The sequence below is a fragment of the Trachurus japonicus genome, chromosome 12 (genome assembly GCF_045865225.1).
Source record: "Trachurus japonicus isolate A0001 chromosome 12, Traja_1.0".
In the NCBI taxonomy this organism is placed as follows: Eukaryota; Metazoa; Chordata; class Actinopteri; order Carangiformes; family Carangidae; genus Trachurus; species Trachurus japonicus.
The window spans coordinates 26,267,935-26,283,796 of record NC_140918.1 but is presented as its reverse complement, the minus strand read 5'-3'; the positions used below and the strand labels follow the sequence as shown (position 1 = coordinate 26,283,796).

The following is a 15,862-nucleotide window of genomic DNA, read 5'->3' as shown; positions in this document are numbered from 1 at the left end:
TGTGAAAATTCAATGGCAACCTATCAAGATACTTAAGTGAATATTTCAGTTATTGACATTTATGGCTCAACAATAAAACATGTATGGGAAAATAAAGGAGGCGCTGGGTGGTCATCAGTTTGTCTGAGATACAAGGGATAATTCTTCTAGAGGATGGATTAACCTCACTAAGTAATATGATATACCACTGCAACACACCTTTCTACAGTCTGTCAAGTTTTTGACTTAATGAAGTTTCATACTCCTTGACTGCATTGTTGTCATGGGAAAACTACTTTAAATAACTAAACTCAGGATTCAACATGGTCTGATGGCCCAGAGCCACAAAGTGTTATTCTGTAGTCACCTAATGTCCCATATAGATGAAGCTCTGTGGTGGCCACCTATTGTCACTCTTCTACTTTTTAACAGCACATGGTTTCAATCAATTTTAATGTACTTGCATTCTAAATCTATATTAATAGGGATGCATTTTACTTATTGTTTTGCATTGCAGAAAAAAAAGGTCCACACTTGGTTTATATGGAATGACAGGGGTCCACTGTTGGTTGGTGCATAATGATACAAGTGCCCACTTAGTTAGCATGAAGTGAAATACACACTCCATCATGTATGAATAAGAAAGAAATAAGCAAAAGTGATCATCCGTAAGATAAATTTTTCATCACAGCTCCACGTTACACTTGTTCCAGGCTCTGCCCGTCGTTTTTCTCTAGAAATAGAAACTTTTCCAACTTTTTTATCTCCGTAGCGATCGCACTCGTCTTCTCCTTCTTCTTCACTTCTTGCTCTGATCTACAGTCTCATTCGTTCTACACATCCCAGAATCCCCAAAATTACTCACAGTGTGGGCGACAGCGTCCCCATTTACCAGCCGCAGAAAACTGCGTTTGACGTATATGTACGTCAATGGCACTCAATGAGTTAAGTGGGAGGTACACAATAAATCTAATTCTAATCAAATTTATTTTGAAAACAAATAGTAGAATGGCAATCTGATTCAGTGATTAATTTGTTACACATTTGGGTTGCTTCCTAATGATTTTCTGATGTTTTAGTACCCAGCTAAACACAAGTGTGTATTCCTTAATATCTACAGTATGTATGTGCCTTGTAGGCACTTTACTTGCAAGTGTGTGTATGCAGTGTTTTATAAATCTGAATATTTTTTGTCACATCACATCTACCCCAACACTTTAGAGTGCTTCTGTCTCGACGCCGTGTTTGCCTTCGTTCTGACCCGAATACAGCATGTGTTGTTTGGGTTAGAAACATGCACATTTGCAAAGGAAAAAGCAAAATTGATTAGCGGAATCATTAAGCATGCACGCACACAATCCCAAGGAAATGATCACGTGGGAACCAGTTCTGAAGAGGAACCGGTTCTCAATTCCCACCCATAGACTTCAGTCTATGATGTGGACACAAAAGCATTCCTCTACATTGAAGTAGTGAAGTCATCAACACTCATGTATTTCACAGATCCTAAAACCTGGTACACACATAAAGATTCTCTAAATTTCAACCAATTTTTTTTATCTGTGAAAGACCCCACACATGAAGATAAAAAATCTGTGATTGAACAGTTTTGATTGTATTGTGTGTGGTGTGCTGTGATATTCCAAACACAGCGCACCACACACATTAAGATTTTTCAGAATCTTGACCCTCCGGTCAGAAAACTCAGAAAGAGATCAGTATTGTTGTAGCTACTCTTTCGGTCTATTTCCGGAATGGACAATGAGAGCGATGTCATTTTTTAAAAATGAAAGCGGGACACTTCAGCCTTTACAACGATACCATCTGTGTGTGTCTGTGTGTCTGTGGCTTCGGACGCTGAGCAGTAAAGCGGCTGTGAGCGGCGGTCACATGATCGTTTAAACATGGTTGCTCTATTGCCGGCTGTTGCTGGCTATGATCGCTACCGTCTTTGCTATCGGCCACCAGGAAATCTCCCGTGTATGCGTGAATGTCTGTGTGAACCTCATGTATTGCCAGGGCTGCACCGTGGCTCTCTGTGGGATTGCCGGTGTTGTGTCGAGAAGTGGCTTGCCGCGAGCAGCATGCAGAGCTTGGCAAGCAGGCACTTCTCAGCACAACACCGGCTTTCCACACGCAAGATGACTTTTGATTCGGAAATATTGAACATGTTTAATATTTACGATTATCGGCGCCGAACGTTTTCCGAGGCGATTGTTGTGAGAATTTTGACTCTTAACATACCACACACTACAAGAGAATCTCATAAAATAATCTTAAGACTTTAGGATAATCGGCTGATTTTTGTCTTTGGTCGGAAGGGGGAAAATCGGGGCAAAATCAGCCCGATTATCTTTATGTGTGTGGTAGGCTTACCTCCACTCTCCACTCTAAATGTGGAACTGGCTTCTGAGAAGTGAGTGAGGGCTTTAAATCTGTGCCAGACGACTTGTGTCAGTCCTTGACTGTCGGCAGTGTGGGGGATGGTTTCTTGTAGCTGACGATGGTCGTTAGCAACTCTGAAGGGCAACCTGGAAAAGACTAACATCCTTCAGCCAAGATCTTACATCCAAATCAGACTAACAGACAATGGAATTCCCCAGTCCTAGGTTGGCCATGTGCTACACACCTATGGACTTCTGTGGCAACTGTAAAGAGTGGGTGTCCCAGCAATAATCCACCTTGTCAAGTCTTTGATGAGTTTTGTAAAGGTGTGTGATGCCTTGTGATCAGTATAATATTTTGTCAGCCTTTATATGGTCTACCATTGTGTGCCAATAGAAATGTTGTCTGAAATTAGGTATAATCAGATTTCCAGAGATACAGGGGATAAATCAGCTATAGTGGATGGAATAACTCCAAAATACCCACTGTTGAACTACTGCAACACACATTTTTACTTACCAAACTATTAGCTCTACTGGAGTTCATGTATACCTGTCTGAATATTTTTGGTCCCCAACAAAAAAGAAAACTAAAACTAAATTTGTGTTTTTTTTACACACTAGTATATTACACACTGTATCACATAGTCATACACATCTATAGATGAAATTGGTGTATAAATTGAAACCTAATTTAAAGTTGTCAAAAGGTACAGGATTGGCACAGGATCAGAGAGTTTACATTAAGTGGGAAGTACACAATAAAAGCTGTATTCAGTTCACACTGGTGCTCAGCAGAAATGGGTCTGGTTGCTTTCAGGATGTGTGGATTGTACATTCAACAATCCCATATTACCTTATTCATAGCATCTGAAGTGGATTATAAACAAATTCAATTAATTGTGTTCAGAAGATGGTAAAACGTTATCTAATTTATTTATATTTTTAAGTAATTAATTTGTTATCTATTTTGGTTGTTTCCTAATGATTTTCTTTCGTTTCAGTACCCAGCTAAACACAAGTGTGTATATTCCTTATTATCTAGGTATAACCTTGTGCATGTTGAAGTAAGCAATGCGACTTCATTACATTTACACACAGTTTTCTAAGTAGAGTTGAACATTTTTAATGGGGTTTCAGTCTATGTGGGCACAAAACATTCCTCTACATTGAAGTAGTTAAGTCAACAGCACTCATGTATTTCACAGATCCTAACTTTAAGGTAGAGTTGTTGAACTGGGATCTGAGAAGTGAGTGAATGGAGTGAGAGCGGAGTGAGTGCCAGATGACCTGTGTCAGTCCTTGAGTGTGGGCAGTGTGGGGGATGGTTTGTCGTAGCTGACGATGGTCGTTAGGTATTTTCAGGTTGGGCTTCAGAGTTTCTACCTTCTTTCAGCCAATATCTTATATCCAAATCAGACCGTCCCAGGTCTTAGGTTGGCCATGTGCTACATACGCACCTATGGCCTTTGGTGACTCAACTTCTGTGGCAACTGTAAAGAGTAGGTGTACCAGCAATATTCCATTTTGTCTAAAGAATTGTCAGTTCTTTGATGAGTTTTGTGAAGGTGTGTAATTACCTGTTATAATATTCTGTGACAGGGCCTTTATATGAGCCACCATTGTCTGCTAGTAGTAATGCTGTCTGAGAACAACAATTAACTTGGAATAAGAAATTAGGATTCATCAGATTGTCATGGATACAGGGAATATGTCAGTGTGTGGACGGAATAACCCCAAAACCCCCCCTGTTAAACTACTCATTAAAAGGTATTTAGAAAGTCAAGGGAAACAAAGGAACGCATAAATATAAAAACACATGCAAATCCTTACAAAGCCTTGTAAAGGACAATTAGGACACAGCAAGAACTATATTCCTCAGACACGGTCCACACCACTGTTAACTTTTTTTAGTTGTGTTGCAGCAGTTCAACATTGAGCTATTTGGGGTTATTCCATCCACACAATGCCTTATCTCTTGTATCTCTGACAATATGATGAATCCTAATTTCTTGTGCCATGTTAAGTAAGATGTTGTTCCCAGACAACATTTCTGGCAGAGAATGGTAGCTCATAAAAATGCTCTGTGACTGTATATTGCATGTACCCATGTTTCAGTCAGTCTGTTTTGAATGTAAGTACGTGGAGTGAAATGCACACTCCATCATGTATGAATAAGAAAGAAATAAGCAAAAGTGTTCATCCTTAAGAGAAATTTTTCATCAAAACTTAACACAAACATTTCCAATAAAGTAGCTCAGATAAATACAGTGGGGCCAGGCCGTTAAGTGCTTTAAAAACAAACATTAAAAGTTTAAAATCAATTCTGTAAGGGACAGAGAACCAGTGAAGGGAGTTAAGAACAGGAGTAATGTGCTCACGTCTATTAGTGTTAGTTAAAAGACAGGCAGCAGCGTTTTGGACAAGTTGGAGGCGACTGAGCGAAGACTGGGAGACGCCAACATAAAGTGCATTGCAATAGTCCAATCTAGAACTGATTACTGCAACACATGGATGGCTTTCCCGTGGTCGTGGCAGTTTAAAAACATTTTGACTGTGTGAATGTGTGTGGCAATAGTTTAACATAGGGATCCTCTCAATGAATTATCCCTTGTATCTCTGACAAACTGATGATCCCCCATTCCCTCTGTATTTTCCCATATCAAATTGTCGTATATCAGTACCTCTTTGATGGTTTACTTGTACATAATATATCATCGTAGGTTGCCATTGAGTTTTCACAGTACACCCTACATAAAAAAACACAACATTACCGTTGCTACTTCATTATAATTGTTTGTATTAAGTTTTGATGAAAGTTTTGAGCTTTTGAGGTTAATCCATCCTCTAGAAGAATTATCCCTTGTATCTCAGACAAACTGATGACCCCCCAGCTCCTCTTTTATTTTCCCATACATGTTTTATTGTTGATCCATGAATGTCAATAACTGAAATATTCCCTTAAGTATCATGATAGGTTGCCATTGAGTTTTCACAGTAACTAACCCTAACCCCATGTTTAAAAACAAAACTACAATTACAACTTTACCAGTGCTACTTAAGTTGAAATATGTGTGTTTGCATGTGTTTGTGTGTCTGTGTGGAGTGTGTATTTCACTCCATGCTAACTAAGTGGGCACTTGTATCATTATGCACCAACCAACAGTGGACCCCTGTCATTCCATATAAACCAAGTGTGGACCTTTTTCTAAAACGTAAATCAACGAATAATTCCTATACAGATTTATGACGCAAATACATTAAAATTAATTGAAATCACATGTATTTAAAAAGTAAAAGTCTGACCATAGGTGGCCCCAACAGAGCTTCATCTATATGAGATGTACGTGGCCAAAAAGTAACTTTTTGTGGCTCTGAGCCATCAGGCCATGTCAAACTGTGAGTAGTTTAAGTATTTTCCCATGACACCAATGCTGTTAAGTAGTATAAAACACCAGTACAGTGAAAAATTAATAGACTGTAGAAATGTGTCTGGCAATAATTTAACATAGGGACTTTGTGAGATTAATCCTCTCAATGAATTATCCCTTCTATCTCTGACAAACTGATGATCTCCCAAACCCTCTGTATTTTCCCCAAAGATAACAAATTGCCGTGCCAATACTTGAATATCAGTTACTCTTTGATGGTTTATTTCTACATAATATATCATCATAGGTTGCCATTGAGTTTTCTGTAATATAAAACAGTAAATAAAATACATCCCTATGAATACAGATTTATGATGCAAGTACATTAAGATTACCCTAAATCCTAAAACCCTCTATTAAAAAATGAATAGACTGTAGAAATGTGTGTTGCAGTAGTACACCCTACATTTAAAAAATAATTACAACATTATTGGTGCTACTTTATTAGAAATGTTTGTGTTCAGTTTTGATGAAAAATTTCTCTTACGGATGATCACTTATGCTTATTTCTTTCTTATTCATACATGATGGAGTGTGTATTTCACTCCATGCTAACTAAGTGGGCACTTGTATCATTATGCACCAACCAACAGTGGACCCCTGTCATTCCATATAAACCAAGTGTGGACCTTTTTCTAAAACGTAAATCAACGAATCATTCCTATACAGATTTATGACGCAAATACATTAAAATTAATTGAAATCACATGCATTTAAAAAGTAAAAGTCTGACCATATGTGGCCCCAACAGAGCTTCATCTATATGAGATGTACGTGGCCAAAAAGTAACTTTTTGTGGCTCTGAGCCATCAGGCCATGTCAAACTGTGAGTAGTTTAAGTATTTTCCCATGACAACAATGCAGTTAAGTAGTATAAAACACCAGTACAGTGAAAAATTAATAGACTGTAGAAATGTGTCTGGCAATAGTTTAAAATAGGGACTTTGTGAGATTAATCCTCTCAATGAATTATCCCTTGTATCTCTGGGGAAAATACAGAGGGTTTGGGAGATCATCAGTTTGTCAAAGATAACAAATTGCCGTGCCAATACTTTAATATCAGTTACTCTTTGATGGTTTACTTCTACATAATATATCATCATAGGTTGCCATTGAGTTTTCTGTAAATAAAATACATCCTTATGAATACAGATTTATGATGCAAGTACATTAAGATTACCCTAAATCCTAAAACCCTCTATTAAAAAATGAATAGACTGTAGAAATGTGTGTTGCAGTAGTACACCCTACAGTAAAAAAAAATATTACAACATTATTGGTGCTACTTTATTAGAAATGTTTGTTTTAAGTTTTGATGAAAGTTTTCTCTTAAAAACTATCACTTTTGCTTATTTCTTTCTTATTCATACATGATGGAGTGTGTATGTCACTCCATGCTAACTAAGTGGGATCGTGTGTCATTATGCATCAACCAACAGTGGACCCCTGTCATTCCATATAAACCAAGTGTGGACCTTTTTCTGCAATGTAAGTCAACTAATAATTCCTATACAGATTGAGAACACATGTATATTGTAAAATTGAAACCCTGTGCTTAAAAAAACTGGACAAGCAACAATAACAAGGCCAATTATTTTTAATGTTTAATCAGAATTCAACAGAAATGATCTAAATGACCATTTTATTTAAAATTTTGTTATGGGTGATCAATTTTTTCAATATTTTAAAATTTCTATTATACCTAATACAGTGTTGAGTTTAAACTTAAGACATCCATGAAAACGGAACCTTTATATTTTGTTACAAAGAATAACAAATTATGTTTCAAGGTACTGGTTTGTTCACTAAGGAGCCTGTTTGATAGCCTCTCTACAGTCTGAAAGGCTGCCGGGGCTGCAAGTCGTTCACACTATGGAGGAGTGTAAGAAACGACGTGTGTGAATGAGTCGTTAAAACCCCTGCTCCAGCCTGCCGGGGCACTGCTGAATATGGTATTTTACACACACACACACTCAGGTCCCCTCTTGGCTAAAGTTAAAAAAAATTAACCAGAAGGTTTTTCACATGATTTTAAGTTGATTTAAAGCATGTCCAACAGGGGACCTAAAAAAAGTCCCCTGTTGGCTGCTTGGTCCCCTGTTGGTGAATGTGTAACGACGCCGATGTCCCCTCTTAGATAGGAACAACAGTGCACACACACACACACACACACACACACACACACACACACACACACACACACACACACACACACACACACACACACACACACAGTGGCAACACCATTCATTTAGTATAGTTTAATATAGTCTATAACAAAACACAAATCAAGCATTTCCAGTATGAGCTGTGAAACAGTCTCAGTCAATAGCATTGATATGAAGTTAGAAAACAGATAAGAGGACTTTACATCTCCACACCACAGAATTATTTGTGAACATCACATCACAAGACCAAAATCTTTTTGCCCCTGATTTGAACCTTAACATCAAGGAGAAAATTAAATCCCTGGTTTATCAAGGTCTCTCACAGGATGATGTCAGAGTGGCTGTCCACCAGCTGTGGATTAGTAGAGGTTGTGTGATGCAGCAGGACAAAGACCCAAAACATCAAAGTAAATCGACAGGGAACAAGTTCAAAAAACAAGGTCCAAATAAGGTGGAGTGACCCAGACTTTAATCTTGAAGAGATGCTGTGGAGTGACCTGAACAGAGCTGCTCACACATCAGACATCCTGAGAATGTGTATGCAGCTCTGTAGGAAGAGTGCTGCAGGTCTGATCAACAGATTGTTTCATGTTATTGGTGTCAAAGAAGGATTGGCCTGTTATCAGGTCCAAGAGTTCCATTAGCACTGTGAATGTGATGGATGTGTTCACTGAAAACACCAAAGATTATAATTATATGGTATTACTACATTGTGTTTGTATGTGATTGTGGCTTGGATGAAGATCTGATGAGATCTGATCACACTTTGGTGTTTCCAGCAACGTGAGACTTTACTTTTGGTGGTGAATGGTGCAGAGTGTTACCACTGTGCATGCAGAGACTCATGTAATTTTGTGGGTAAGAGCGAAACCCAGGACATTTCTGTGGTTACAGTCAGATATGCTCAACATCTCACACACGCTGCACCACGGCAACTCAGACGGCACCTGGAGTGAGGACTGTAGCCTCTACATATGGGGCGCCTGCTCAACCTGCTGCGCCACTCGACGGCCCATGTTAGGTTTACTTTTGTTTGTCTTTAGATTAGTTTCCTTTTAGTTGTGTATATAATAAACATATTTTTAGGTACAACTCATGTTTGGTCTTCTCTCATTAGTCCAGCCTTGAGCTGGGTTGTGACAAACGGAAACGCTGCATTTATGATCAATTACTACAGAAAAACAGATAATTCCCATGGGTTCACATGCTTCCTCCTTAGTGCTGTATAGTGAACCTGCATGTAGGACTGCCATGATGTAATACCCTGGTGAATATGTACGAGTGCTACTCACCATGGGCCCCTCAAAGCCAGGATCCCCCCGGGCACCCATAGGTCCCACGGGCCCCTGGTGAGAAAACAAAAGAAAAACAAACAAAACCAACAGTAGATCAGTGGTGAGATGCTGTTTATTCTCTGTTTAAATGGTCAGGTCTGAACTGCATGTGTTGATACACTATCATAGGCTCCTCATCATGCACAATTAGGTTTACATGTCTGATTAGACATGTGGTGGTTTGTTTTCCCCTGTTACTTCAATTATTTGTCCAGTTTATTCCAACTGAAATTAACTGGATCAAAAATCTCAAAATACAAAATAAAATGATGAAAACAAACTCACAAGATCTCCTTTAGGACCAGGAGCGCCGGTCAGTCCTGGATGTCCCTGTTCAGATGCACAGTTTGACTTTAACCCCCTGTAGTTCCTGAATACAAAGCAGCTCAATGAATCATCAGTCTCCATTAATAGTCTTGTCTTGAACTGTACTCACTTGGGGCCCTCTGAGTCCAGGAGGTCCGATCTGCCCATCTAAACCCGGAGGCCCCTAGTTGGAAGAAAAAGACGGCAACATACTATGTCACACAAAAAAGAAATGGAGGAGCTGCAGCATAATTACAATCAAACTAAATGCATACCTGTGGGCCTGTGGGACCAGCGCTGCCAGCAGGTCCCAAATCCCCCTGAAAGACATTTAACAGTCATTTGTCATTTAAACCAAAATATCTGCCAGCATTCATCCATCCAACATTTCTCACTTAACAGAAAAATAATTGAATATCATTTTTGATGTATATGTCCATAATCCATCCAATGGCAGAAATGTCTTTTTCTCTGGAAACTTCCCTGTACTTTTTTTTAATGACTTTCTTTATTGGAAGCAATTCCACAGGTAGCAACATGTCAGTACAGACTTCCATTCTATCATTTTTCCCCGTTTTTTATCCCTCCCACAATCCCAACCCACTCAAAGGTGAACAGTTCTATGAATCCAATAACAACATGTAAACAGTACAGAATACATACAACAAATACATGAATAAGGAAAATGATAAAGTAGACAAGCAAATTAAATAAAAATGTTTTAAAAAAACAACAATAATAAAATAAAATAAATGAAATTTAAATAAATAAATAAATAAATAGCTCAGTCGTCACAATCAGGCAGAGGTGTCAAAGATTCAATATCATTTAAGAGAGGTTTCCAAGTCTTTTCAAAATGGAACCATTGAGGGAAAATCTAAGCTTTTCAAGTTTAATGGACAGTAGCACTTCTTTCACCCATACTGTGAGATGGAGGTTGAGGGAGTTTCCAATTAAGAAGTATGAGTCACCTGGCCAACAGGGTGGCAAAGGCAAGAACAGCACACATAACCTTAGAGGCAAGAGGCTGCAGGACGGAACCAAATAGGGCCAAGAGAGGATCAGGAGATATAGAAGTGTTATATGCTGTGCTAAGAGTATTAAAGATTTCAGACCAAAATGTGGCAAGTTTGGGACAAAACCAAAACATATGGGAATGGTCGGCTGGAGATTGTTTGCACCTAGTACATGAATCAATTACATTGGGATAAATCCGAGATAGCCTCAAATTGGTGTAATGAACTTTGTGTACAACTTTACACTGTAGGAGGCCGTGCCTCGCACAGATTGAAGAGGAGTGAACCAACCGTAAAACTTGTTGTCAATAATCATCGGGCAGTGTAGGCCCAAGCTCTTGCTCCCAGGAATCCTTGGGAACTTCCCTGTACTTTTAATCCCCCCCCCCCCCTCAGTGGAAGTGTTTAGTGTGATCCTACCCTTGAGCCATTAACCCCTTGAGCGCCAACACGTCCCGTAGCTCCAGGTGCACCCTGTGTCACGCAGAACAGTAAATAATAAGTATAATTATTAATAATTGGCACTAATAGACAAATAGACAATTTAGCATCTGTCCTCTTACCGTTGGCCCTAGCAGACCTGGGGGGCCGTCCAGCCCACTCTCCCCCTAGTGACAACAGGAAAGTAATAGCATGAATGCTCTCACAGTTCATCAGTTCACATTTTCAGTGCACATGTGAATAAAATATAAGATATATGAAGTATCATCCTTCATGCACATTACTGTCCCAAAATGCTACAGCAGCAAAGAATGCACAGAATGTTTTCTATCCATCTTTCTTTATTTCTGGAAAGCCCATCACTTACGTCTGGCCCAGGTGGTCCCTCTAGCCCGTAACCACCTCGGACCCCTTGAGATCCCTGCAGAGAAAATAAAAGATGTACTGTATTCAATGTCAAATCAATGAAAATAAGTCATTAAAATGTGCTGTATTCATAACACAGAAAACTGTGAAACACTCTTGATGCCACATAGAGTCAGAATAAACCTGGGAAAAGACTACAGTGAAAATGAGTGCTTCACCGCCCAGACCTCAAAGTTCAGAGACAGCTTTGGAGTTCAAATGGATTCAAAAGCTGATGTTTTTTCCCACAAAAGGTAAATTCGTTTTTTTTTTCTCTTATTTTATACCAGTATCTACAAGGACATATGATATCCGGCACATTGTCCGTCCACATAATGCAACTTTCATATTAAACATATGTGTAAATTCAAAGGGAAAATGTTCATAGCTTATAATGCACCTACTTTACCAATGGTTATGAACAGAATGTCAAATTTCTCTTTTGCTTCACATTGAAAAAGACGCCGTAACAGGAGAGATACTTACTGGTGGTCCAACAAGACCTGGTGGGCCAGGTAAACCAGTTGAGCCCTAAACAAAGACAGAACATGATCATTCAACTTATTGAATTGTTCACGAAGAGAAATAATCATTTACTTAACATTTTTTTTGGACCAAGTAATTTGATTGACGAGTCATTCTGTGAGAGCTGATATATTGTACAACATAACTGAGACGACGCTGTGTCTGTTAACTAGTGTTCTATTAAGCGTTACATTAATGGGTGTAACTTATCTCAGACTGTAAAGACCTTTGTAAAGATGAAATAATTTCCAGAAATAACATTTGAAATAAGGTATTGGTGGTCGTCAGAAGGGATAAAGGGAAGGAAGGATAAAAAGTTCCTGCAGATCATCCACAGACAGCAGAAAAACCATGGAGCATGGCTGAGTTGTAGGTATTAGACCACAAGCAATACTACACATCTCTTGTCTGATGTTATTTAAATCAAAAGCTACAGGCTGCATGGTCTGTCTGTTTTAAGGCCATCTAAAAATCATCATCTCCATACTTCATAACAGTAAGCCACAGAACACCAGAGGTCATTCATTTCAATTTTGTACCACTGTGTATAAATCACATAGTCTACTTTAATTTTAACTCAGAATCAGAATAACTTTATTGATCCCCGAAGGGAAATTCTTTGGTTACAAACAAGCTCCCGATGGAAAAATTTAAAACTTAAACATTGTTGGATGATGGATGATAAATAAATGCATCACAGTACCTTCTCCCCAGGTTCACCAATCTCCCCTTTTGGCCCCTTAAGGCCAATGAGACCCTGTTGTGGAAGAGAAAAGACAACTTTCTGCAAGTTTGTTTTTTTTACCCTTATCCTATTCACACAAGCATTGATTCACAACTGACACCACTTAAATAGATCAATGAATGTATTCCATTTCCTCTTTATTCTACAATGGCCTGTCTAGCAATTCACTCTTACAGTAACTTTGCCCAATCATCAAATGAGGAACTAGCAGAAGAATCAGAGGAAGAGCAAAACCAGAGCTGTAAGGAAGGTGGATGTTTAATTTTACTTTTTGTTGTGTGTACCTACCTGGTAAACAGTAAAGCTAATGCTGCTCTGCAGATAATGGTTTATTGACAAACTTGCTATTAAGTTAATCAAACAGAAATAAACTCCAGCTTCTTTCTCCACAGTGCCCCATAGTGGCCAATAAAACATTAAATTAAATTACAGCTTCAATTAATTGAAAAACATATTTAGTAGAATATAATATTTGAAAAATTCCTCAAAGTTACTAAGTATGTAATTAGACCAAACAGTTGAATCTGGTTTCGACAAGTGTTACCTGATAAATACTGTATTACCACAACCACTACCACTAATAAACAATAACAGTGAAAACACAAGTGCTGAATAAATGCATAGTGGTTAAAAGCATATAGGAATATGCATTATAGGGTGCAACGTGTTCTTCACTCCACACATGTTTAATTTCACAACAGTAAATCAAAGGTTTAAATGGTGCTGACGTTTCTTGCCCACAAAAACAGCTGTGCTGTTTTATTCCTCACCTCATCACCTTTTTCCCCCTTGGTCCCTCGTTCTCCCCTGTAACCCCAGGGGCCCTGATGTCAATTAGAGACAAGATGGAATGATTTAAACAGGTGAAACAACACATAATGAACTCGCTGTAACACACTTATTCTAGACAGTGTTCTGTCTTCTACACAGAATGGGCCCACCTGAGATCCAGGAGCACCAGTTGACCCGGGCTGACCATCCTCTCCATTTTCACCGTCTCTCCCTGGGGCACCAGCTCGTCCTGGAGGACCTCTGGGACCCCGCTCACCCTGTCAGGTAACATAAATCATCAGAGGTGGGCCGCTATGGATACTGACTGCTACTCTATCAGCCTGTGAGTCAACATGAACACATACCAACAAGTAGAACAAACAGATGAAAAAGAAAAACAGAATGGGGATATAAAAACTGGCTGTGTGCAAGCTTTCCACCCTGATGGTTACATCATAAATTACATGTCTGCACTCTGAAGACACTGACGCCTCTCCACCACTCTGCAGAGCTATTCATCACACATGCAGGGCATCACCTGAGCAACAACAGTGTGTAGGAGACTGTTGTCTGCAGTAACTCTGCCTGAAAACAGGTGGGAAATGTGAACAGATTCATAATGAACAGCTAAACCACCTGTGCTGGCACTGGACAATCATATATTTTGCAATGATGGATATGGAGTTATACATGTGGAGACTGGCATGATGAATCAGTTTTTAAACTATTGTTCAACTGCCATAGTTTCCCCTCTTACCCACTTCAGCGATTGAGCAATCATGTAATGCCCAGAGCCAAACATGTTACAGTATCTTCACATATTCTGTTGTGTACAAGCAACAGTCCAAAACAGTCCAAAACTCACTGTTTATTACAATGATATAAAAATGAGTAAAGCAGCCATTGTTCACATCTGAGAAGCTGAAACTAAGTGTTCGCAAATTGCCATTATTATCCATGACACTCACAACAAACAAAAATATTGTTGTTCAGACTTTTTTTCTGTGGAGCTAATTTTAGTGCATCCAGTTTGCTTTAATTATCCTTGAGCTGTGACTGGAATTCCGCTAGAATCTAATTTATAGTTTAGAGAGACACACGCACTTGTGCATATAAAGTCCCACAATTCAAACTGCATGTCATGACAAAACCAAACAAGAATGAACTCTTCACGAACCTCCACAATAACACTTTGTGATGAGGCATAGATCAGAGGGAGAGGGTATAAACCGTTTCTAAAGCTGTGAGTGATCCCAGGAGCTCTGAGCCCTCGATGATTGTGAAATGGAAGAAGTTTAGAGCCAACAGGACTCTTCCTAGAGTTGACCAAACAAACTGGATGACTGGGCAGGAGGGCCTTGGACAGTAGGATTGTCATATAGATAGATATATTTTATTGATCTCAAGCTGGGAAATTACAGTAATATTATACATTAGATGAGATAATGGAAATCTAAAAAACAAACATGAATAAATACATTGCATTATGAAAATCAAAATGTGTGGGAAAAAAGGGGAGTTCTAGTGTGTCTGGCTTCATGATTTCTCATGTGGCTCTGGCCCACTGGACTGAACGCACCATATACAGCGGGGAAAATAAGTATTGAACATGTCAACATTTTTCTCAGAAAATAAATTTCTAATAGAGCTATTGAAATATTGACCAGATGTCGGCAACAACCCAAATATACACCCCACACATACAAAGAAATCCAAACATTTATGTCCATAAATTAAGTAATTCGTAATAAAGTGAAATGACACAGGGAATAAGTATTGAACGCATGAAGAAATGAGGTGCAAAAAGGTTTAGAAAGCCAAGAAACAGCTGGAGTCTATCAGTATTTAGAAAGTAATCCTGCCCCCTACAGTGCAAAGTAATATCAGCTGTTTAGTCCAAATTGACGCCCATAAAATGGTTTCTCATCACCAAGGTCACACAAGAGGCATCTCATGATGGGAAAAAGCAAAGAGCTTCTCAAGATCTTCAGAAACTTATGTTGCAGAACAAACTGATGGCATCGGACACAGACGTGTCTGAATGCATCATTTTATCCGTTAGTGCCATTATCCAGAACTAAAAAGTACAACATTGCGTGGCCACAAGATTTCTGACTGATTTCTGATTCTGAGTCAAAAGAATACTAAGAAGAGTTGTCCAAGAACAAAGGACCACTGACAGAGATCTTTAGAGAGACCTGCAATTAGCAGGTACAGCCAGGTATAAAAAAAACAATGAGTAAGGCTTTTAACCACCATGGCTTCTATAAGAAAAAGGAAAGTCCGCACACCAACAACAGCTCCAGAGCAATAATTTATTATCACTAAAAAGGGAGTGTAACGTTTCGGGTTAGAAA

General features: G+C 38.9%; 1 protein-coding gene across 1 annotated transcript in view; it reads right to left on the bottom strand.

The window, feature by feature from the left end:
* LOC146977625 (uncharacterized) overlaps nucleotides 1–15,862 on the bottom strand; it is a 119,238-nt gene that overhangs the window by 37,291 nt on the left and 66,085 nt on the right. Inside the window, exons 13-23 of the mRNA XM_085793972.1 lie at nucleotides 13,676–13,783; nucleotides 13,505–13,558; nucleotides 12,693–12,746; nucleotides 11,951–11,995; nucleotides 11,427–11,480; nucleotides 11,182–11,226; nucleotides 11,039–11,092; nucleotides 9,878–9,922; nucleotides 9,733–9,786; nucleotides 9,582–9,626; nucleotides 9,255–9,308 (exon numbers count right to left, since the gene is read on the bottom strand). Of these exons, the coding sequence (XP_085650098.1) occupies nucleotides 9,255–9,308; nucleotides 9,582–9,626; nucleotides 9,733–9,786; nucleotides 9,878–9,922; nucleotides 11,039–11,092; nucleotides 11,182–11,226; nucleotides 11,427–11,480; nucleotides 11,951–11,995; nucleotides 12,693–12,746; nucleotides 13,505–13,558; nucleotides 13,676–13,783 (612 nt within the window). The remainder of the gene's footprint in view (nucleotides 1–9,254; nucleotides 9,309–9,581; nucleotides 9,627–9,732; nucleotides 9,787–9,877; nucleotides 9,923–11,038; nucleotides 11,093–11,181; nucleotides 11,227–11,426; nucleotides 11,481–11,950; nucleotides 11,996–12,692; nucleotides 12,747–13,504; nucleotides 13,559–13,675; nucleotides 13,784–15,862) is intronic.